Below are 22,375 nucleotides of genomic sequence, written 5' to 3' on the forward strand. Positions count from 1 at the left end.
TTTATGACTAGACTATGTCTGCTTTAATAGGGGAAAAAAAGGTCTCCAAATGAATATTTCCTCCTCTTCTTTTTTTTTTTTTTTTTTTTTTTTTCCTTCTCCTTCTTCTCCTCTTGTTAGAAAAAGCCAAGGAAAGTTACTCATCTGCTTGACTTGAAACAAAAATATTTTTTCAGGTTTTGTTCCCCTGGTTTGGAAAGCCATCCAGGGGTTACTTTACACTTTCCTTCCAAACCTCACCCGTACTTCAGTGTGAATGTTTCAGCATCCTTCCAGGAGCCCTCTGCCAGCAAAGCTGTGTAAACTCCAGTTAATATCAGGCTCAATTTCTTACATGGGCGAGTGAATTGAAAGCTGACGTTGTTCTCATGCTATGTAAACTGAGTGTCACTGAGAGCTTTAGACCTTGTCGTCTGGGGCCTTGGTCACCTTCGGAGCTGAAGGAGCTTTAACTGAATAGACTGGAGCAGTCAAGTCACTGACAGGAGGGACTGGTGCAGCTATCTTGGGCAAGAGGCAGCTCTAGGACAGCTACAGCTTCCGCATCCAGTTCAGATGCTATTCGCTTTCATGAGTGGCTCAGTAGGCTATTGAGGGAGCCCAGAGGAGGTCTCTAATCCCCTGCCCCAGCACGGACTGTCCTTCCTGGCAGCTGGTCTTTGCCCCATAGGACTTTCTTCATGGGCAAAATCTGCTTCTTTCCCATTCACCTCCATCCTGCTGAGCCTGTGTATCTGCTTTGCTCTCCTGCTGAAAGCAGGGTAGTTTAACAACCATTCAAAAGTCTCCATATAGGGTGCTGCTAATTTTTCTCTGTTTTGGCAGTAGCATCCCTCCCCTCCTGTTTTAGCCCCACACTGTTATTCCTGTGCTCTCTGTCCTGACCCTCCAGCATGTCCTGCTGGCACATGTGCAGCAATTTCCAGTTATGGTTGCCCATACAGGACAAAATAAGAAAAGTTTTTGTTTCCTGGGCTATTTGGGGTGGTGGAGTGTGTCTGAGGTGGGTTGGGAATGAGACTACTCTCCCTTTTTTATGCTGCTAACTGTGTTGCTTCTCTCTTTGTCCTTTCCACAGAGAGTACGGACAACTTTGTCTCAAGTAAGTGTCTCCTTGCCTTTCACATACTGTAGGGGCTTTGTTTTTCTGGTTCCCACTGACTGTCTGTGACTTACATGCTCCTGGAGTAAAAATCAGGAAGCCGAAAGCAAGTTGGCGGAAGTTGCACAAAGCCCTGGCGTCCCCGTGCATGGGCAAGATGGCTGGGGAGCTTTTGGTCAGCTGGGCAATCTGTAGAGCCCAGGAGATGCTCATTTCCCTCTAGTGACGTCCTGAAGAAGGTCCTATAGTGGAAATGACAGGGTTTTGACATCTTAAATGGCAGGGCAGGAGGTAAATATCACTGAAACTCTAACTGGTTGGTTGTGGTGTAGTGGAAGGGGTCTTAACTAGGTGTAGGAAGGCCAATCCCCAAAGCAGTGCTGTGTCATGGCCCATTTACAACATGCTCTCTAGTGTGGACTGCGATGAGAAGCACGACAGCTTCTGTAGTGTCTCCTCAACAGATTCTTTCTTCCCTCCACCCTCCCCTCCAAAAAACATCCAAGCAACTGTTTCTTTGGATCAAGTTCTGCTGGAGTCGGTCTCATGTTTTAACCCTACTTAGCCCAGTAGATTTCTGAAAACTCTAGGAGATGGCTCAGGGGTGAAGACTACCTACTCTAGGACACCAGGTATCCAAATGCTTCTCATTTGTAAGGCTGGAGTGACATCAGCGTTGTCCTGGCCTGTGTTTTCTCTGCTGATGTGCACAGGAAAACACTGATGGTTGATTTTGGCGCCTTCTGAAATAGAAGGTTGCAGCCTCTGTTGGGGGCGAACTGGATCTCATTAGGTCAGGCACTGCCATTGGGGATGTGCTGGTGCCTGGGGAGTCCTATGGGAGCCACGTTGAATCTTCGGTCTTTGGTGTTTTGGTTTCAGTTGGTGATTATGAAGTGAGTCCCACCCCACCGATCACTGTGACCCACAAACCAGAGGAGGACACTTTTGGGGTGAGTCCTGTCCTCTTCTCTACAGAACTGTTTTGCATGCATTTCTTGTTATTGATGACCCAGTGTTTACACTCCTGTGCTGTTTTGAGTTGTTTGCAAGGAAAATCTCTTCCTTTATGACTCAAGACAACAATCAGAAGGATTTTGTATCTTGTGTCAGGCAAGTAAAATACTGACATGAACCATCTGATCCTCTTGGGTCTGCAGAATGGAACCAGGGAGCCCTTTGAAAATAAGGCATCCTGTGAAGTTGCTGCTGGCAGGGTCAGAAATTCTTATTCTAAAAAAGTAGCACCCAGAGAACAAACAAACAGGCAAGTGTGTGTTTCAGACTGTCACTGAGCTGTTAAGTTTAGCCCTGTGAGGGACTTAGATTTAGCCTGGTTCAGTTCTGTCAATGCCAGTTTGCCCTCTCTCCTGCTCTGCAGGGCATGCCAAAAATGAAAAAGGAAAGAAAGCCTATGGCTTATCAGATCTCAACATTGTCTTTCTTCTGCAGAATCCGAGTAGAAAAAGAAAAAAATATTTGTGTATAAGTATTGGGGAAAAAGTGCTCTAATTCCATGAAAGTTTTAAGATCTTCAAACCCACAAGGTGTTAACAGAATGAACGAAACTTGATCCACCTTGGTCTCAGTTCTCATCCAACTGAAAATCTCCTATAACGGAAGTGAAAGCTTTGAACAGTGAGACTGGAGTAATAATGTGCACTGATTATTAAATATAAAGCACAGAAAACAAGCTGGGGGATGAAAATAGAGCATGGTAAAATAAAAAAAAATTAAAAAATATTGTAGCTAATATTTCAAGAGCAGGGAAAAGGGTTGCAAAATGAAATTACTTTTTCTTGGTTAAGTGATGTATTTTCTATTATAGCAGAATACAGTTTTGTAAAAGGAGGCGAAGTCTAAATGCATCACAAGACCCAGTACAGGAGAACAATTGGACAAATGCCTAAGAAATTGTTGTTTACATCAATGCAATAAAAGTATCTCAAGCAAAGGCTTGAAGGAATAAATATTCATAAATATTAAAATAAGCCAGGGATTGTAAACCCTTTAGGGCAAGGAGGTTTTCTTTCTTCTGCTTGTACAGTGACACAGTGGAACTACTGTTCCAGTGAAGGACTTTGGACACTGTTGTAGTATAAATATCTACTGCTGAAATTACAGTAAATAGGGAACCATTAAAGGCTTTAGTAAAACCAAATGTTTTTGGGGAAAAAAGCCCAGTTCTACTTAATTTCTTCTATTTTCTTTTTGTGATGTGTTATTTTCCCTTATTTTTGTCCTGAGGGATATTTGGATAGAGACAGAGTTGCTCTTTCTAAATAATTTTCTGCTGCTCTTGTGCGTTCCCAGCTCAGGTTAGTATAGCTTTGGTGTTGTGACGTCATGGCACAGTGGTGATGTTACATGATGTGGTGCAGTGAAGGGAGAGCCCAGACGCTGGAGCAGAGGTCCTCCTTCCCTGCAGGCGTATGGAGTGAGAGGCTGGGGAGAACTGATGCCAGAATAGCATCGCCGATAGGGAGATCCCAAACCTCCCTGTCCTGCAAACAGCCTCTGATGCTCCCAGGCTGTGACAGAGCACTTTGCTTTCACTTGTGTTTTCTTCCACAGCTCATATCCATGAGGCTGTAGCAGATGGTATGAGCCTACAGAAAGACTAACTGGTCAAGGAGGTGCAGTATTTCCAATCTAGATTCCTAAATTCCTCTGTCTTGACTCTAAGGCTTTTTCCTTTCAGGTTTCCATAGCAGTTGGGCTGGCAGCTTTTGCTTGTGTCCTCTTGGTCGTCCTCTTTATTATGATCAACAAGTATGGCCGGCGGTCCAAGTTCGGGATGAAAGGTAGGTGCAGTTGCTTTCCTCTAGCAGGAGGCACCTTCCAGGATTGCCCGGCTCTTATAGCACACATGGAAAGGTGTTGTGGTTTTATTCCTACATTGTCAGTATTGGTGCAAAGCCTTCTAAAGAGAATGTCATCCAGACCTCTTCTGTTTGTTAGAAGAGTAATGCAGATATACAGGTTGGTGGTTCTCACCTGTATGTGCTTCTGTGGGGCAGAAGTATGCATGTGTTTTCCTTATTAGTACATAACTGCATCTACAGGTTGCCCAGAAGAGCTCTGAGCCTGCTCCCTCCAGCCATGGTTGAGGGAGTTGTACTCAGAAGACCATGTTCTTGGATGAAATCTTTTTTGCAGACCTGATGATGCATGGGTTTCCACATGTATCGCACTGGGTCCAGAGCGCAGGGTGTGAAGGGGGAACAGAAGGATGTGAAATTGGTTTCGGTTCTGTTGGAAAGGCAGGTGCACCTATTCTGTGCCTGTCTGTGAATGGGGACCAAGACACTGCTCTAAGTTTTTAAGGTCCGTGCCAGGAAAGCAATTTCTGACTATTTCAAGTGTCCTTGGTAGTAATTGGAAAGCAAGAAGGTGTCTGATGTTTGCCAGGCAGAATTGGTCTCTCTGTCCTACCAACACCGGTGCTGTGACGTGACAGAGCTAATGCCAGAAGAAAGCAGATGGCTCTGTGACATCTGCTTTTTGAGGCTTTGCTGGTGTCTCAAGTTGGGAAGTGTTGGTGGTGCTCAGTGAAGGCTGGAGGAAGAGCCTTTACATGACAAAGTAGTTCCCAGCCTAATTGGTGGCTCATGCATACACCATTTGAAGCCAGACTTTGACAAACATGAGCTTCTTCCAAGGCTCCTGAGCTGCAGCCTATTTCCTGGCCTGGCTGGGGTCTGCATTGCAGGGCAGGTCAATAGGTTTGGGAACATTTCTTGTGCTTGCCTAAGGCTTTCTTTGCTTTATGGAGACATTTCCTGAGTGGGTCCAGATGGGATTCTGGCTGGAGTTTCCCCTTTGCATCCTATGGATATGGAAGACAGGACATTTAATTAAATAGCAAATTTTGTACACCAACTTAGCAATATTTAGTCCATATGTCCAATGATAAGAACCATCTGGTAGGGTGTACTGACTGGTGGGTGGAGTAGTGGAATGGAAGACATGGTTCCTGGGATCAATTCCCAGCTCTTCTACTGACTCAGTGTCCGTAGGCAATTAGCTGTCTTAACCTCTGTCTCTGCTTTAATTTCCCCATCTGTAAAATTGGGATGATGTTACGTGTCTTCTGGACGGATATGGCAGAACACTTTGGAAGTGCTTGGGTATTTGCCACTGATGGGCTTTAGAGATACAAATATAAAAAGGAAACGTAACTTCTGACCCTAATTGAAGAATCAAAGAGGAGTGAACCTTATGTGAGTAACCAGTCTTGGTGCACAGACTGGTGTGTACTTGTTCAGAGGTGTTTGGATAAGTGTGTTAGTGGATATTCTGCATTCCCAGAAACCAGAGGGATGCTGTGATGGGCCCTTGTTCGTGCAGTTTTTGGAAGGCAAAAATGTTTAGCCAGAAAAGCCTACTTTTTATCCTTATTGTGCTCTCTTACTTCCAACTCTGATAAGAAACCACAGCCCCAAAGAGTTTCTAAAAGTTTTATTGATGAGATTGGTTGGAGAGATGGAGTTGACAGAAATAAAGATATATCTTTACAGCCAGGGAGATAGCTCTTTAATGAGTCACAGGTGTCACAGGCACCACTGTAGTCAGCCTACACATACTGCCTAAGCTTTGCTCCCTGTTGGAGGCTGCAGGTCCTCCTGCCCTGTGGACAGTCTCCCTAGCACATGGCCTCACCTGCTCTGAGCCTCCTGCTTTTCCCCAGTGTCTCTTCTGCCTACACTTTTTCCTTACCCGTAACGCCATTGTCAACTGCCATGCCACCCGGCTTTGCACCTTTAGCCTATAACTCCCTTCTTTGCATCAGACTTGCTACCAAACCTCACCACTTTCATCCACAACACAAAGGCAACTCTTCCATTCACCTGCAGTGCCTGGGATGCTTGGTGGTGCCCTGGCTATGGCCTGCCATGGCAGCTGCAGCTGATTTATTTCTCACCCCCTCAAGAAATGTCCCAGTCCCCTACACACTTTCCAAAATGCACTTTCTAAATTCTCCACCCATGAGCCCAGAGCCTTACTCTCACCTTTGGTTGCTTTAGAATCTCAGCTGAGCTGTTGCAGTTGGTCCCACTCTGGCAATGATATCTTGAAGCTTGTGTTTGTGCTTGATGTCTCTTTCCCCGGTGTCTCCTCTCTCACTCCACTAACGGACTGCTGTTTCTTTCCTCCTTCCTGGAGGTTTTGTGCTCATGAGTTGATGCCCTTGTCCAAATCATCAAATTACTGAGTGGCCCTGAGCTGCTTTTCCAGGGGCTCACAAAAAAGTCCTACCTTATTCTGACACCCTGTATGGGATAGTGCAGCTGGCAACCACCTCCAAATCTCTTTCAGCAGGCACTTTCCTCTGGGTCCCTCATTATCAGATAATTGTTGGACAGGAGCCATCCTCTATGGCAATGAGCACGTTATCATTTACTAAGAAAAAAAATCCAAACCCTGACTCTTTTTGGGAAAGTGCATCATTCCCTGAATCAGGAGCTGCTTGCTGCCAGCTGATATGTTGCCACTTGTTGTTGAAATCCCGGCTTGGCAGGCCTGCAGGAGCAGGTTTTTCCTGTTGTTTTTGTCACGGATGCAGAACATTGTGTGCTCATGTGGGACACGTTACCCAAAGCACCTCGTGAGTCTCTCTGAGCACATCTTTTTCCTTCTGTGTCTCCTAGTGTTAGGCAGATGGTTTATCTCCTAGAAAGAGAGGTGGACTTGGACTGACAAGATTGGATGCCACTCAGGGCTGGAAAGTCCCCCTGGGCCAGCCTGCTGGGTTGTCCACTAATTTAAAAGTAGACTAATTGCCTGTGAAGTGTCCAAGATCCCAGTTGCCTTTGCAGTAAAGATAGCTGCATCTTGAGGCACGTGGCTGGGGGAGGACTGTGAGAGGATGGTGCGTCCACATTTGTCCTCTTCTGGCTGGTATTACACCCGTGGAGCATTGCACAAGAGTGCTGGCAGAGCCACCGCTCTGGTTACGACCCGGTCACTGATACAGCCAACCGCCAAGTGGTGGAAAAGCCTGTGCTGCCAAGTGCGCCGTCGATGGGCTAGAGCAGTGGCATCAACAAAAGCTTCTTATGAAGGGGGCTCTGACGTGCTGTGCTCCCGGCTCCTTGGCATCCCTCAGCTGAGCTCACAGGGGCTGGCTCCATGCCATACCCCTCGCCTTTCCCTGCTCCCTCCAGAGAGGGCATTCATTAACATGGGATGGCGGAGTTCAGATCCCCTTTCTGGCCGCCTGTCGACTTTGGCTCCCATAGCTGGGGGGGATAGGGGTGGGCTGAAGCAGCTGGGGGGGGGCTGGGGGATCACCAGGGCTGGGGGGGTGCGGTGGCAGCAGGAAAATAGCAAACAAAGCGCCTTTTAGTGAAATGCGGTATTGCACAGGCAACACAGAGGCAGTGGAGGGGAAATCGCTGGGAAAAGTGAATGCAAAAACTGAGAAGCGTTGAAGTTGCAGACTTGGGCTGCAACCGTTTGCTAAAGGGTGATGTATCCAGAGAGGGAGCTGAGGTGCTTTTTAAAGTCTTATATTAGTGTGGGAAGAACAACGGGATCTAACAGAGCAGGGGACTGGGAGCTGGAGCACTTTGCTGTATTGTCGGGTCCTAGGGGAGTGGGTTTTACAGGTGGGAGAGACCGTATGGGAATGAGGAGTCTGGCATCCTGCGCTCAGTTGTCCTGTGTTCCCTGACCGCCTGCCGGAGGTACAGGGTTTTTACACCTCACCTTCTGGGGTCAGGCTTGTCACCGCAAGCCTCATAAACCTGAGTCTTCCCATCAAAGTTTAATCCCAGCAGATGACAGGAAATGAAATTTCATAGTATAATAAAAAAGCCACACGCAAGTCCTGGGACTAACAAAAATGAAATTTCATAAAACAATAATAACGGCATAGAAAAATCCTGGGACTAACAAAATATTCGGATGGCACAGCGATGTAGGCCGTGTAAATGCTTAGGTCGATGGACTGAAATATATGCTTCTTTTGCTTGTTTTCTATTACACTTGCAAGTGCCTAGGGATAAAGAATGTGTGCTCATGCATATTTGTGTGACGTATTCCTGGTGCTGCACAACTTTTTAAAAAAAAAAATTAAAAAAATTGAGTTTGTAGAGATATGGGGAGAAAGATGCTAGAGAAAATCTAGGGACAAGACCACTTGTTGTTTTGCTGAGATGAACTGTTTTCCAGGCTCTTAGATTAAAACCTACTTGCATTCTCCAAATGAGGTTTTCTTCCTTGGGTAGAGATAGTGCCAGCTAATGGTTCAGACTTGGTTACAGTTGGCAAAGTGTTGATTGCTTTTTAATCTGATTTCCTAAAGAAATAAGGCATATGATCGTGCTGCCTCTCTGCGCGTGTGCAAGCATGTGCCTACAGCTCTGCCTGCCTGGTTTTTCCCTTTCCCTGCTGCAGCTTTTTATATCTCTACCCAGAGGAGAGGAGGGGATGGACTTAAAGTTGCCTTTACAGGCATCATGGAAATAGTGGGGCTAAGTAGAGCATGACAACTTGGGTGATATCCCACTGATGGAAATGCCTTAAGCTTTTCTGGGCATCAGAGAATTCATATGGAAACTCAGCATTGGACAGAAAAACTAAACACAGGGGACCAGGCTTTCACAGGGTCTGCTGTGGTGGGTGGTGTGTATGTCTGTACACAGGCACATACATATTTTCTTTCTGAACAGGCAGAAGAAACAAGGAGGTGGGGGAGAAATGAAAGAACAGTAAATAAATACAGCCCACACTTTCTGCAGTGTTTGAGGAATCGCATTGCTATCAGTTCATTCGGTATTTGTTCTAATAGTCCTGATCAAAGTGCTGGCACTGCTGATGTGCATGTGGATGTCAGAAGTACTTGCAGAGCTGTTCCATTGTAATTTAGCATTAGTTAATAGGTACTTAAAGTAAAGTGGTTGCCTATTTGATTATGATTGGGGGTTGTTAACATTTTTTTCCATAAACAGATGGTAACTGTCTGCTGAGTCGATTGCAGAACAATTTCAGGGTTCTGATTCAAGAGGACCAGCTCCTGCAAAGATATCTGGGGTGCCTGGCTTTTCCCTTTTGTTGATTCGGTATTCTGTTTCTCTTTTTTTTTTTTTCTTTCCCCCTTCATCGTGTAATTATTTCTGCAGCTTTAAAAGGGGGAAAAAATACACAAGAGCCATGACCTACTTTTCAGATGAGGCTCAATTCTGACCCATGTTGCCTTGGCCAAGTTTGGCTATAATCATGTACTTGTTGTCTTTCCCTGATTATTTGTTTGCAGCTGTATAGGAATGAACAAACATGCTGTAGCTTGGAGAGCCTTCACCTTAAGGGTTAGTTGCTTACGAGAAATCCGTGATCAGGCCCTTTTCAATTCATCCTCCTGGGAGCCTGCCATGTAGTGGGAGCAGGAAGAAAAAGAGAACAAAGTAATATCAGCCAGCCTGGCACAGCTACAGAAGAGAAACAGCCATACATTAAAAGCCACCGCTAACTCTGGTGGCTCAGGGATGTACAGTGCGCCACGCTAATGAACTGGAAAGGGGAACTGATTTCTGTTGCTTTCTTTGAGCCCTGGTGTGCGATGCACAGAGCCCAGCGGTGCCCAGGGGCTGGGCACCTGAAACACGCAGGCAGAACGACCGTGTGGAGCTGTTGGAGGTCGGGGCTTTCCCTTGTTGGTTCTGTTTGTTTGAAAAGCTCCCTGATATACTTCTTGCACTCGATATTACTTGCTTTTATTTGCCTGGGAAGTGGATTGAAAGGGCATGTGGTTTCACTGCAGCTTCTTTCTATAAATGCCTGTTTATACTCTGCTGAAGTGCAAGCTGTGCTATTTATTTATTTAGTGCCTTCAAGGTGATAAAGCATAAAGCTCTTCAAACTGATAAGTGCCTCACCCTCTGCTAAGCCATGCAGTCCATAACTGGTATGGTGGCAGCAAGGGAAAGCTGCTGTGCAGCCCTGGGCTCCTTGGCAAACCTTGGGAGATCCCACCTCTCCCCTGGGGTGCTGTAACAAGGCACCTGCTTCTGCCTCTCCTCTCTGTGAGAGCAGATCCGCTCTCACGCCAGCAGTTAATGCTCACACCCCTTGTCCTTTGGTCCCAGGTGGTGTTAGTGAAGGTTTTGAAAGATGAGGTGGTGTTGTCACTTGTTGCTGCCTAGGGAGCCACCTTGGCTGGAGAGATGCGTCTGGGGTGCTGGTGAGATGCGTCAAATGACTGTGCAGGAGAAATGGTTAGCAGAAGATGAAGATTTATTTAGATCTAGAAATAAAACATTTTCCCACTCCCAGCAGTATTAATAGGTTATTTATAAAGGCAATGCACTGACCAGCCATTTTCTATTTCTGTTGCTTTTACAAAACGAAAGTGTCTATTTTAGGCAACTACTAAAAGCAGTTTAAAAAAAAAAAAGTCAGATCAGTAGTTTTCAGGTGACCTGAGAAGCTCCAGGCCTCCTTCACGCCATGTTCTCGCAGGTTCTTCCTCCTCATGCATGACCTCCCTCTCACAGGTGCACACATTTGTTTTGGTCACCAGTGGGGTGCTGGAACCTGGATGCAGTGCTCGCCATGAAGGGACCCTACTGCACGGTTGGCGTTTGCCTGGTGCAGTTCTGTGTTAGCAGGTGTCTCACTGATGACTTTCACAAGCAGTTCTCACATCGCAATGTCAAAAGCTGTGCGAGTGACCCTCATCTTACCTGTGATCTGACATGATGTGAACTCCCAGCTGAAGTGGTGGAAAGATGATGACTTATATTTTTAATATTCTTTTTGAAGCTGTCCCTGTTCCAGGCTCAGAGTGTTGGCTTTTCCACCAGCAAAGCATTAACAAGTGGCAGTGCTGGGGACCCTGCTGCCTGTGGCACTGTGCTTGCTTCTGCCTCTGCGTACATGGTGGGCACAACCTTGAGGAGGGAAAGGATGAGAATAAGACACGGCTGCTTCCCTCACACAGCAGGGTTGGGAAGATGTCCTTCATCCCCTTGCTATTCAGGAGCAACTGGGTCAATCCAATTCCTCATCCAACTGCTTGCATGAATCTTTTCCACAGCTGTGAAATTGTCTGGGCTCAGTCACCTGAGCAGCCTCCCTCAAGAACCTTGCAGAAGATGCTAATCCTCAGGGGGGTCCCCTCCATGGCAGTGATGCTCCTGCCTGCCTGTTCCTTGCCTCCATGGCTCCAACCTGTGTCTGCTCCTTGGTCTGATGGTCTGTGTCTGTCTGTCTTTCCATGGCTTTGCTTTAGCAAAAGATGCTGGATTGACAGTACAGAGCCAGAATAATTCTGTTTATCTCCAGAACAGGTACCATAAACAGCAGCAGGAGAGGCTACTTTTTTTTTTTTTAACCTTATATAACTAATCTGATGAAGAGGTATCATCTCCACAAGCCTGTGTCCTGTGCACTCTCCTGCGCCTCTCTGAAGGCATCCAACAACCAGACAACTAAGTGTCGACTTTGATGTGGCTTCAATAAGGTGCAGGGCAGTGTGGGAAGAAGCAAAGGACTCTAATTAATATTTTAATTGTAGTTTGTACTGCAGCTGTCCAATTATTCTTTGAAAAATATTTTGCTACTGTTAATGCTCATAAATGGTCTTCTGGGAGAATGTCCCTGGTGAGTTCATCACCTCTTCCTCCTTGTGACTTGCTGTAGGATTGTTGTTCATTTATGTGGTGTTCAGCCAGGGATGCTGAGATCTGGCACTCTGTCCTTAAACCCTGGAGCAGGAGAGCTTTGCTGTTTGTCAAGTGATGGGTAACTGTGGTTTAAACAGCAGGATTGACAAGAGAAGTGTCTGTGAGCTGTGACAGTGAATGTACAAAGGAAGAGAACGGTTTTGAACCTGGGCTGAATGTGCTTGAAGGAGTGCCTAGAAATGTGGAGACAGCAGAATAAGGGAATGGATAGACTGTCACTTGGGCTGCTCAAGCTTCAACTGGTAAAAGCACTGAGGAAGCAAATTGTAGAGAGCACTGGAGCATTTGATGATCTAATGGGCTTGTTCCATCTCCAACTTCTAATTCTTGTGGTACAATAACAAGCCTGCCTGTGTCCTGGACAGCCCCAAGAAACTCCGTCATCAGCACCAGTGGTTAGCGTCTGTTGATGAAGGTGGGAGCGGTGCAGAACCCCATGTGATGCTCAGACATCTCATTTTGATCTACAACTATGCTATTAAAAGTCAATGGACCAGAAGATAATGCCTGTACACAAGGCAGCTGGGTAGTGTTTTGTGCACAGTAAGAATAAATCAGATTTGGATTCTCATATTTTGTCTGAGGGGCAGGGTTATAATCCAGTTTCTATTTGGGACAGTGGTCTTCACTTGGTGCCATGGCCCTGGCTGGTGAAGCAGGGTAGAGGATGGAATGCTCTGTTACATGAACCTGGCTTGTGGTTCAGGAAGAGGACTGAGGACATCTCATTGCCTGAGGCCATGCAAACTGGCCACAGGTCTCCCTTTGGGCTCTGTGTGTGAGATACTGCTGCCATCGGGGTGCACTGAGGGGCACCGAGTGGATGAGGGCCATGCTGAGAATGGTGCTCAGTACACCTATGAAAACTCGTTCTGGCCTTCAGCATGCTCTGCTCCACACTCAGGGCCATATTGCAGGATGTCCCCTCTGCCCTCAGGCTTGCGGTGAGAGAAAAGCATGGAGCTGGTGCTCATGGCCATCTTCTCTGTCTCACAAACTCTTTGCTCCCTGTATCTGCCAGAACCTGCTATCTGCAGAAAAGTTCTTCGTTGTTATTTTACGTCACCTCATCCTGGTATCTGCAGGAGTTACCAGCCTCTTCTGGAAGTGACTGTTTCACATCAGGACCCTTAAGCTGCAACCCAGCATCCTATGCACCCTGGTTTTGGGGTGGTTTTGTGGCTCTGCTGGATAGTCTCTGATCTTGCTGAAAGACCTCACTTTGTGACCAGCGAGGAGTTTTCCCTGCAGAAAAGAAAAAAGCCAGGTTTGATCAGAGCCCTGAGTAGAAGTACAGCCTCCGGCAAGGTGGTTTTGCCACATCTGCCTCTGACGCCATCCAAGCCAAAGCAGTGCGGCAGTTTCAAAAACTGCAGAGGGTGAAAAACCATACAATTATGGTAGAGAAAATGGATGGGTCTGCTTAGATTTTGGATTTAAAACTCCTTGGCTTGCTTTTCATTGCACCTGAGCCAGCTATAGGAGGAGCCGTGCCAGTGAACCTGCATCTCCATCTTCTCTCTGTCCCAGGCTGTGCTTCATCCTCCCCAGCGAACAGCAAGTTCTTCCCAGCCTAACACAGTCAAGAGTCAGACAAGAGGCTGTGAATTAGTGTGAAGGGAAAAACCATGTTTTCCTTCACCCTTGTTTTCCTTTAGAGTGAGATTCACGAGCTGAGATGCTGGTGCCACAGTAGGTCCGGGGCGGGTAGCGTGCCGTGCCAGCAAGGCTCCACGGTGCCATCGGTGCCCTGATGCAATGCTGGCTGCTTGCGCAGAAGCCTGCGGCACTGAAGGCTGCTGGGACTGGGGCAGGGGACAACTGGCCCTTTTGTCGCTGATGAGCCAATTTCATCTTGATGCTCTAAAAACTTTTGTGACATCCGCAATTTTCCAGATGGGTAACGAAAAACTGTGAGCAGGGATGTCTCGGCGGTTTTCAAAATGCTTGCCTGTGGAGCTGTGTCCATTGGTTTCATATCTGCTGACGGGGCTTAATAATCATTACACTAAGTGGAGCTGGCACCTGGGGAGGCAGGTAAAGCTGCTGCTGCCCTTGGGCTGAGATGCGTTTCTCACTATACAGTGCAGAGATGCGGATCGTGGATGCAAAGCCGTGTCCCGATGGGCTGATTTCTGCCTCTTTTCCTCCCAGGCTGCAGGGCTCTGTGGGAGCTGCTGGCTGGGTCAGCTCACCTCTTGCTCAAGAGCCCCTTGGCACCCTCTCATGGCATCCAGGGATGCTCCTGGATCTGGCCCAGGGGCTGCAGTGCTTCTGCAGGGCTCCAGCTTCAGTCTTGCTTTGGGAAGAGGAAAACAGATCCAGAGTTTCCTACAGTCAGCATGTGCATGGTCTGCGCAAATAAGCAAAGCATGTCTTCATCCAAGGTGCTTGTAGCAATGATGTGCTCTTTTTCTGACTCATGTTGGGGGTAATAATTAGCATGGTCTTACTCATTGAGCTATGACATATTTTTTGTGAAGGAGAGATACCTGTTGTTATAAAAAGGAAAGAAAACCCCTATAATTTTGAAGTAACAGTGGTTGAGGACCAATAATTATTCTTGTAGGTTTCTCAATTGATTTCTTTGACTTTTTTTCATTTGGGTGTTGGGTAAATTCCCATGTCATCCCTGTGCCCACAGCAGTGGGATGCTGCAGCAGGGCTGTGTAGCTGGTGAGGGGCTCTGGGGCAGCAGGACAGGGCAGGCACCCCTTCCAGTGTTGGGGTGTAATGCTGGGAAACTGGCTACTAAGAGCTGTAAGGAGGATGCATGACATGTAGGGTTCCCGTCCTGCTCCATGCTGGTCACTAAAGGTGCTCTGGGGCTGGACCCAAGGGCAGGGCAGTTTGCTGCCAGGGAACTACTCAGTATCTGTTTATTTAAGTTAATTCATTGCGTGTTTTTACACCCCATCCCCCTGGCTTCAGCATGGCTGGTTGTCCCCAGGGCTGTTGGAGCTGTCTCTTTCCGTAGCGCTAAGCAAGGGCAGGGATGCAAACCCTCTTTCGATCCAGCTCAGTCCTTCCAGCATCATCATTGTATTTTTTTGTTGTTGCCCTTCGAGTTTTCTTGGTGTGCAGGAGGCTCCTGGCCCCACACCCAGCAGGGCTGAGGGTTACCCCAGGTTGGCTCCCCTGGTGTTCGATGGGGACATCTCCTCCCTGTGCAGAGTGTGGTCCTGCTGTCCCACTCCCTTGCAGCCCCATAACCTGTCTGCACCCTGCTTTCACCTCCAGCCCCTTTGGATGTTAACTGTTTTCCATGTTTCTGCTTCCCTGTAAATTGGTGATTTATCTCCAAAACTTGTTTTTCTTTAATATTTTTGAAGTTTGCATCTTGGTTTTCTTCTGCCTATGTTTGCTGGCTAAGGGATGTGGTGCCTGTGTGACTTTGTGCTTTTGGTGCTACTAGACTTATCAGAAGATCACAGAGCTGCTGAGAAGGAACCAGCTCTGCTCAGTCATTGAGCTGCCATATCAGTGGTGGCTTTTGAAATTATTACAGTCCCGATCTGTCCCCTAAACAGACACATATCAACAGCTTAGCTAATTCACTGGGTTTGTTTCATTTCCAGATAACTAATAAAGATGTAGATAAACACAGCCTTAACACCAGTCCCTGTGGCAAAGCCTCTCTGGCTTAAAGCTTTGCCATATTTGTGCCACCCAGACCAGCACTAGCAGGGAAAAGCCATGTAAATCAAATTTACTGTTGTTATTAATACTGTTGTATGGCAGTGCTCATATCCAAGCTGGTTTGAATTTATATTTCAAGGAAGTTTTTTTCTGAGACACCACCAAATATTTTACTAAGCCCGAATATATTACAGCCTTCATTGACTAATTTTGTAATTCAATCAGGGGAAAATAAGGCATTGAAGGTAGTTCAGCATGATTTGTTTTTATAGACCAACTGCTTCATCCTCTCGATTCCACTATCATTTAGGCTCTCAGATAATTTTTTCTTACTATTTCCTGTGATTTTTAACTATAAATTTAAAGTTAAGCTTATTAATTTCTTCTGCATATCAGCTGGGAGAACAAATGCAAGTTGTGTGCATATGCGTGCATACATGTGTATATAAAGGAAAATGTCTTTACAGATTTACAGTACATCTGCCTTCCTGACAAGTTTCTCTGCTTGGAATTAAATTGGTAGCAGCATCTGGTAATGAGACATCATGCCTGTTGGGCTGCTGAGTGCTTTTGCTGAGTATCCTGCTATAGACTGCTGCAGGTCTGTCCCCTCGGTGTGTGGGACTGAGAGCGGAAATATTGCTGAATTTTCCAATGGGACTTGGTGTAGCTGTTTTGACCATTATTTAATTTTCTCTTTCTCTCTGGTGGTTTTGGTTTTCTTTGTTTTTGTTTCTTTCTGAGTATTAATTCTTCTATCTCCTGCTTGGTCTCAATCTCCTTTTGTCTAAAGTGTCGTGATAGAAACTGAAATTAGATACAGCCTGATTTCATTTCTGGGTGTCTGCAGAAATCTCCTTCCACTCTGCTGCTGTAGGACAGCTGGATTTTAGATTTTTCTCCCTTTTTGTTACTTAGCTCTTAATAACAAAACATATGGTCTTCACTGTGTTTCTTTTCTATCTAAGGTTATTATGCTACTGATGTATTTAGGAGTGATTTGGGCTTATTCTCTCTGCTTAAAGATTTTAAGTAATGCTTCTTGGCTGCTACTGTCTATTAACATGTACTGGAGTTAATGGGATGTCAGCGTGTGCCAAAACCCCTCATCAGCAAAGCACATGTATTCCACTGTGACATACTAAAACCGAAGTTGTAAAGGTAAAGCAGGGCACTGTCCTACCTTTTGATATGTATAGGTAAATGCATTCATTTCAGTTCTACTGAACTTGCTGTGATCAGGTCACACCAAAGAAAGTTCCTTCCTCTTAAGTGCATCCCAACAGAACCTAAAATCTGTGTTGGGTTTAGGAATGCTTCAGCAGAGGATGTCTCACTTGGGTGTGCTCCTGCCAGAGTTTTGCCAAGGTTTCAGCCAGTGGTTTTGGGACCAGTCCTATGGATAGACTTTTTGTTAATCTGCCAAAAAGGAATGAGGTTCTGATTTCTTGTTAAAAGAGGAGAGGTGTTATTAAATTTTGTTGACTGAGTCTTTTACTAAAACGTGCTACTGGGCCTTTGAATGCCTGCCAGATACCTCGCTTTTTTTCTTTTAATTATTTGGATGAGTCCAAAACAGGCATTTATTTACCTGCCACTAGACAGTTTGCAGAAAACAGTGTAAGATCTCTTTTTGCAGAAGGTACCTTAGTTCAAATTCCTGTTTGCTCTGGTGACCTGTGGTGCAGCAACCTGCTTTGATACTGGCCTTTTAAAACTCTCCTGGATGCAGGCAAGGAGGCAGTGTGCTGCCTGAAACTGTGCCTTGAGGTTAAATCCTGTTTTCCAATGAGTGTCAAAAAACTCTACATTTTCCCTAGATCAGGCTTTACCCTTAGATTTATTTTTTTTTTAACTCACAGGTGATTCTTAAAGCCTTTTGTGCAGATTTATGATAACTTACAGGTCCTTTAACATCCTCCGTTCTTAGCAGAAAAACCTTCAGTCTTGAACCCAGTGCTTGAGAGCTTTTTCCAGGAGCCATTTCCAAGTGTTTTACGTTCAGATATCAGTGCTAAGCTGGCACGTACGTACAAAGCTCCACAAGCTTCGGGACCTCCAAGCTCTTTTCTATGGCACATGTGTCTTCTGAAGTCTCTATAATAGAATCATAGAATGGTTTGGGTTAGAAGGAATGTTTAAAGGTCACCTAGTCCAAGCTCCCTGCAACGAGCAGGGACTTCTACTAGATCAGCCCCGTCCAATCTGACCTTGAATGTTTCCAGGGATGGGACATCTACCACCTCTCTGGGCAACCTGTGCCAGTGTTTCACCACCATCATCATAAAAAGTTTCTTCCTTATATTTAGTCTGAATCTACCCTCCCTTAGTTTAAAACCATTACCCCTGCACCATCACTACAGCGCATTTTGGACTGTATGGCACTTTGCAACTTGCAAAGGCATTGTGAAGTTTGCAGTAGGAAGATGAGAAGAAATCAAGATGCAGAAGCAGGAAGGAGAGGTGATGCAGCATCCCAGGCACTTACTTGATAGACTAATGCTTCATGTCACCCTTACCAAAGCAGGTAGGGAAGAAGGAAACACCTCTCTGAGTGCTTTGCGTGCGCGGAGTGCAAGCAGGTGTGTGCACATGCGTGCATGCAGGCATAGCGGGGGAATAAAGGTAGGAAGATGCTTAATAAAGTTGTTGGTAGCTGGCAATAAGTGCTTATTTATCTGCACTGAGCTGTGGAGCCCAGGAGTGGCTGGGGGGAGATTTGCTGTCGGGCAGCCTCTTTAAGGATAAATAGTCTTGGCTGGATTTTGTGCTAATGATTTCCTAAGCATGCTGGCTCATCTTGAGCTGTGGAGAGTGAAGGAAAGCAGTGCTTGCATCTTTTTTTGGGGTGTGAGTGGGGAAGGTGGGAGGAGGGTGAAGGGAGCAGCAAGTGTTCCCCATTTTGGTTAGCGATGTGGGAGATGGAAAGTTGGTGGTTGAATCTTGATTTCTTTTATTTGTCTGGTAAGGACAGTAGCTATGGGAGATGTGTGACCCATGGCTATGGCTCTACTGAACATACTGCAGTCCTTCAGACTTTCTACTGAAGGATGTTGCCTTGACGAAGAGGTTTGGTTGACAGAGAGTCAAGCACAGCTCTGTCAGTTTAAATAATTGAGAAGGTACATGCCACTGTCTCCATCAGGTAGCGATAAAACCAAAGCAAAATATACAAAGCCATGTCTCTGGAGCCAAAGGCTGTCTTACGTTAGTGCAGAGCAGGGAGAACTGTGTGGCAGCCTGCAGTCATTAACCTCGTGTCTCCATCTTGCTCAGATCAGGTTCAACAAAATTATCTTGGCATCTTCCTGAATTACTACAGGACTGAAGATTTGGAACTCATCAGTCCCGAAATGGGAAATAGGTGTGCATATACTTGTGTTTTGAGCGAGCAGGAGCACTGCTGGCAGCGTTGCCCACGTTCATGCCTTGTGCTGCAACAGTTGAGGCACAGGGGTCAAACATGTCATGGTACCAAAGAAAGTCTTCAGGATATCAAGACGTAATCTCATGGAAGTTGTAGGCTGAGGAAAGCATTTCTGGTATATATTGGCTCCTAGAGGATAAAGAAATGATCAGTCCTCATCTGTTTGAGGTAGTTTATCGCTGTTTCTAAGGAGTATCACAATTGCACGCATCAGGTTTTTGCTGCGGTTGTGCCTTTCTCTGTGCCGCAGACACAAGAAATGTGGGCTGGGAGGCTGGGGGTGCTGTGTGTGCACTTCTGGAGGAGTGAGGACCTGGTGATGCACCTCTGCTCCAGCCTTCACCAGCTGTGACAGAAGCTCCATGCCCCACCGTCTTGGCAGTACGTTTATTGGGGTGCTTCTCTTACCAGATCAGCTGAGCTTTACTGAATAAGCAGCTGGTGGATAATTTCATTAGTGGCTATCTGTTGAGAAAGACACGCATGCCTGCATTTTTCTAAGCATGGGAGTTTAAAAAGTAGTGAAAGGAAATGATAGACAAATCCGAATGAAATTCTTCTAACATCCTTTGCCATTCCTGGGTTTAATGTCTAACAAGTGCTGAGGTATGTGTGATGGGAGCAGGGGATGGTACTCAATAAAATATTTTATTTATTAGAGGAAAAGGGCTTTGCTCACAGTAACTCAGAGCAGGTAAGTTTGTATGATCTTGATGAGAAGACTGGGACAGAGACAGGCTCCCTGCTGTGACTGGCAGCTGAATGAGCCATCCAGAGCATGAAAGGGTTAAGGGCCATGCAAGTAGAAATGACACCTTGTAGACTGTTAAAATACCAAGGTTGGATTTTCATTTACCCTCTGTGAATAAGTTTGCCTTGGATAGTTCATGAGTGTGATGTTGGAGTACCTTTTGCAGAGGCTTAATGAGACTCATCACTGCAGACACCCTCCACTGCCATCCAGGAAGGGTGGGTTCCCCATTAGGCAGATGCTGAAGCACTTAGAGCTGTGTCTGTCTCACCACTGACTGCAGAGTGAGCCTCAGTGACATTCATCAGACTTGGTTAAAGGCTGTGAGACTCAAAGATGAAAGCATGCTTAGGGTGAAAGCATCCTTGTGGCCTTTGTTCAGCATGGGCTTGCCACAGAGTGGCATGTGTGAGTTTTGGAAGAAGTCTAAGCGTATGCCCAGTGTCTTTTGAGATGCATGTTTGTGGCAGATCTCTCTGGTATCTGTCAATGAGAGGTGCTTCCCGCGCTCTTTCACTGTGCTCTTTGTTGGAGATTGTTATTATTAAACATTTTTGTTATTGTGTCAGCTAGAAGAGGTGTAAAGGAGGATACATTATCACAGACTTCTGAAGGCAGCAAAAGGAGAAAAAAAAGGAGATTAGACATGTTTTTAGAAGGTTAATAGACAAAGAGCAATGGCTTGAACTCCAGGAACATTTGGAGAGTGATTAGGAAAGTTTTGGGAGAGTGGAGGAGAGGATGGTGTCGAGCATGGAGGGGATTCAAGGCTTGGACTGGAGAAGCAGAGCCAGATTTCCAAAAGGTGACCCTGAGAGCCCAACTCTCTAAAGATTTCTCTGCTCTGAAGGATGTACTCCGTGGAGAAGCTGGCAGAAGGCTTGTGCAGACCGGTATTGCTGGCCACGGGGCAGAGGGGCCATGGTGGCCCCTGCCCATGCTATCCTCCATCCTGTCTCTCGGGAGCTTGCTTTGCTGGCTGCTTCCCCCTCCCTCCCTGCTTTCCTCCTGGTGTTAAGCACTTGCTTCAGCTTTTCTCTTAATGACCTTGTCCCTTGCCTGGGGAATTGGCAAATACCCTTTAGCACAAGCACTGAGCTGCATCCCTGGCACCAGGAGGCTCGCGCAGTGTGTTGTTGGCAGCTGAGTTACGTGCCACTTGGATATTTTTCTCCCAACAACAGCAGCATGTACGGATTTTCCACTTACTGCCCTGCGTGCTCTGTTTTTTCCCAGAGCCTGAGTTAGTTACGGCAGCTTTCAGCACATCCTGCGTTGATCATCATGCTGGCGGATGCGTGTATTTCATGCAGGAAAAGTTTGGTTTTTTTTTACTGGAGAATGAGTGAATTAAGCCATGTGTTTACTGCCACTTGAGCAAAACGGTCCCAGGCTGGGCCACAAGATGCATGGCTGGTGTTTAAAATTAAGAGAGCGAACATCAACATAGAAACTAAGAGAGGGAGGAGGAGTCTGGGTAATGGGATTACATTACTTCCACACTAATTTGACCTTGGAGATGGTCTGCTGCTCTGCAGACGTGGGGAGTAGTGCATTTGATAGCATCATCTGAGAAGGTGTGCATTTATCTATGTATATTTATATCCAAGCTTAAATATTTGTCTGTATGGGCATGGTGTTTTTTCTTTCAGTTTATCCTGCTGTGTTTTATCTATTCATCATCAGCTCTGCGTGACACAGGGATGTGTTGCAGGCGATGCTGTGGGGTCCTCCTGCAGTAGGTTCAGCTGCTGTGCAAGGGGTTAATGCCTTCTCCTTTGAACTGCCACCTAAAAAGTGAAAATAAAAAGCATGGCACCCCTAAAAGTCAGTACACAGTGGCAACCCCCGCCCAGGGACTAGATCTTCAATCCTTAGTCTCTGTTGGAGCCAGGAGGGAAGGGAAATTTCAAAGGAAGGAGCTGCTGTCTGCTAATGTGCCCTTTCTGTGGCATTATTGGTGTGGAGAAGAGCAGCAGCATCTCTTTTTATCTCGGCTCTTCGGGTACCACACTGAGACACATCGATTGCTGAAGTATCTGAGGCCCTGGCTCTGAATGGAGATATTTCCAGATCAGAACAAGCGTTTTGGATACCTGTCGCTGGTCAGAGTTCTGTGGTGCTGGGCAGGCTATAAATTATTAAAATCAATTTTTTATAATTGGCAGCCACTGTAGAAGTGAATTATAATGAAATGGATTTAGCAGTTTTCAGACAGGCAGTGTAGGACCTGGTGGGAGAAGAGCAGGTGTTTCCCAGTACAAAAGCATCCATGGGGAGTTGCTTCTCTAGGTCAGGATATCCAGAAATGTGTGTGTTGGGGGGAGCCCACCATTCCCTCTGGACTCTGCAGGGGTTAGCCTTGTTTTAGGTAATAACAGTAGGTGTTTTGCCTTTCCCCCTTTTCTTTGAGGTCACTTTCCTTTCTGGAAGATGCGTGCAGATAGCCTTTATGTATCAAAAGGAAAGAGACAAGTTCTTGGTTTAGGGGGAGGCACAGCCTTGGGTCACGTGGGAGCTTTCTGTGTGAGGGTGGCATTTGCTCAAGGACAGAAGGCAGCCCTTCCCAGTCTTCCTTGGAAATAAAAGCGGTGTGAAGGGAATGGGCTGACAATGAGAATGAGTGCTTTGGGGGCTTACATGGCTGTTGAAGCTGTGGAGTGGGTGTGGTTTCCATTGAGGCTGCTGTAGCTACCTTAAGGCACCCTCTGATGATGGAGAACATTGCTGGAGAGCAGCCAGCTAGCCCCCACCCAGCATCCTCACTG

The 22,375-nt window shown here is 46.2% G+C and overlaps 1 protein-coding gene across 3 annotated transcripts in view; it reads left to right on the forward strand.

Moving 5' to 3' along the window:
* NTRK3 (neurotrophic receptor tyrosine kinase 3) overlaps window positions 1-22,375 on the forward strand; it is a 218,698-nt gene that overhangs the window by 69,353 nt on the left and 126,970 nt on the right. For all 3 annotated transcript variants that reach the window (XM_075100595.1, XM_075100594.1, XM_075100596.1), the window contains exons 9-11: window positions 1,079-1,102; window positions 1,985-2,055; window positions 3,804-3,906. In XM_075100595.1, the coding sequence (XP_074956696.1) occupies window positions 1,079-1,102; window positions 1,985-2,055; window positions 3,804-3,906 (198 nt within the window). The remainder of the gene's footprint in view (window positions 1-1,078; window positions 1,103-1,984; window positions 2,056-3,803; window positions 3,907-22,375) is intronic.

The sequence above is a fragment of the Phalacrocorax aristotelis genome, chromosome 7 (genome assembly GCF_949628215.1).
Source record: "Phalacrocorax aristotelis chromosome 7, bGulAri2.1, whole genome shotgun sequence".
Classification (NCBI taxonomy): Eukaryota; Metazoa; Chordata; class Aves; order Suliformes; family Phalacrocoracidae; genus Phalacrocorax; species Phalacrocorax aristotelis.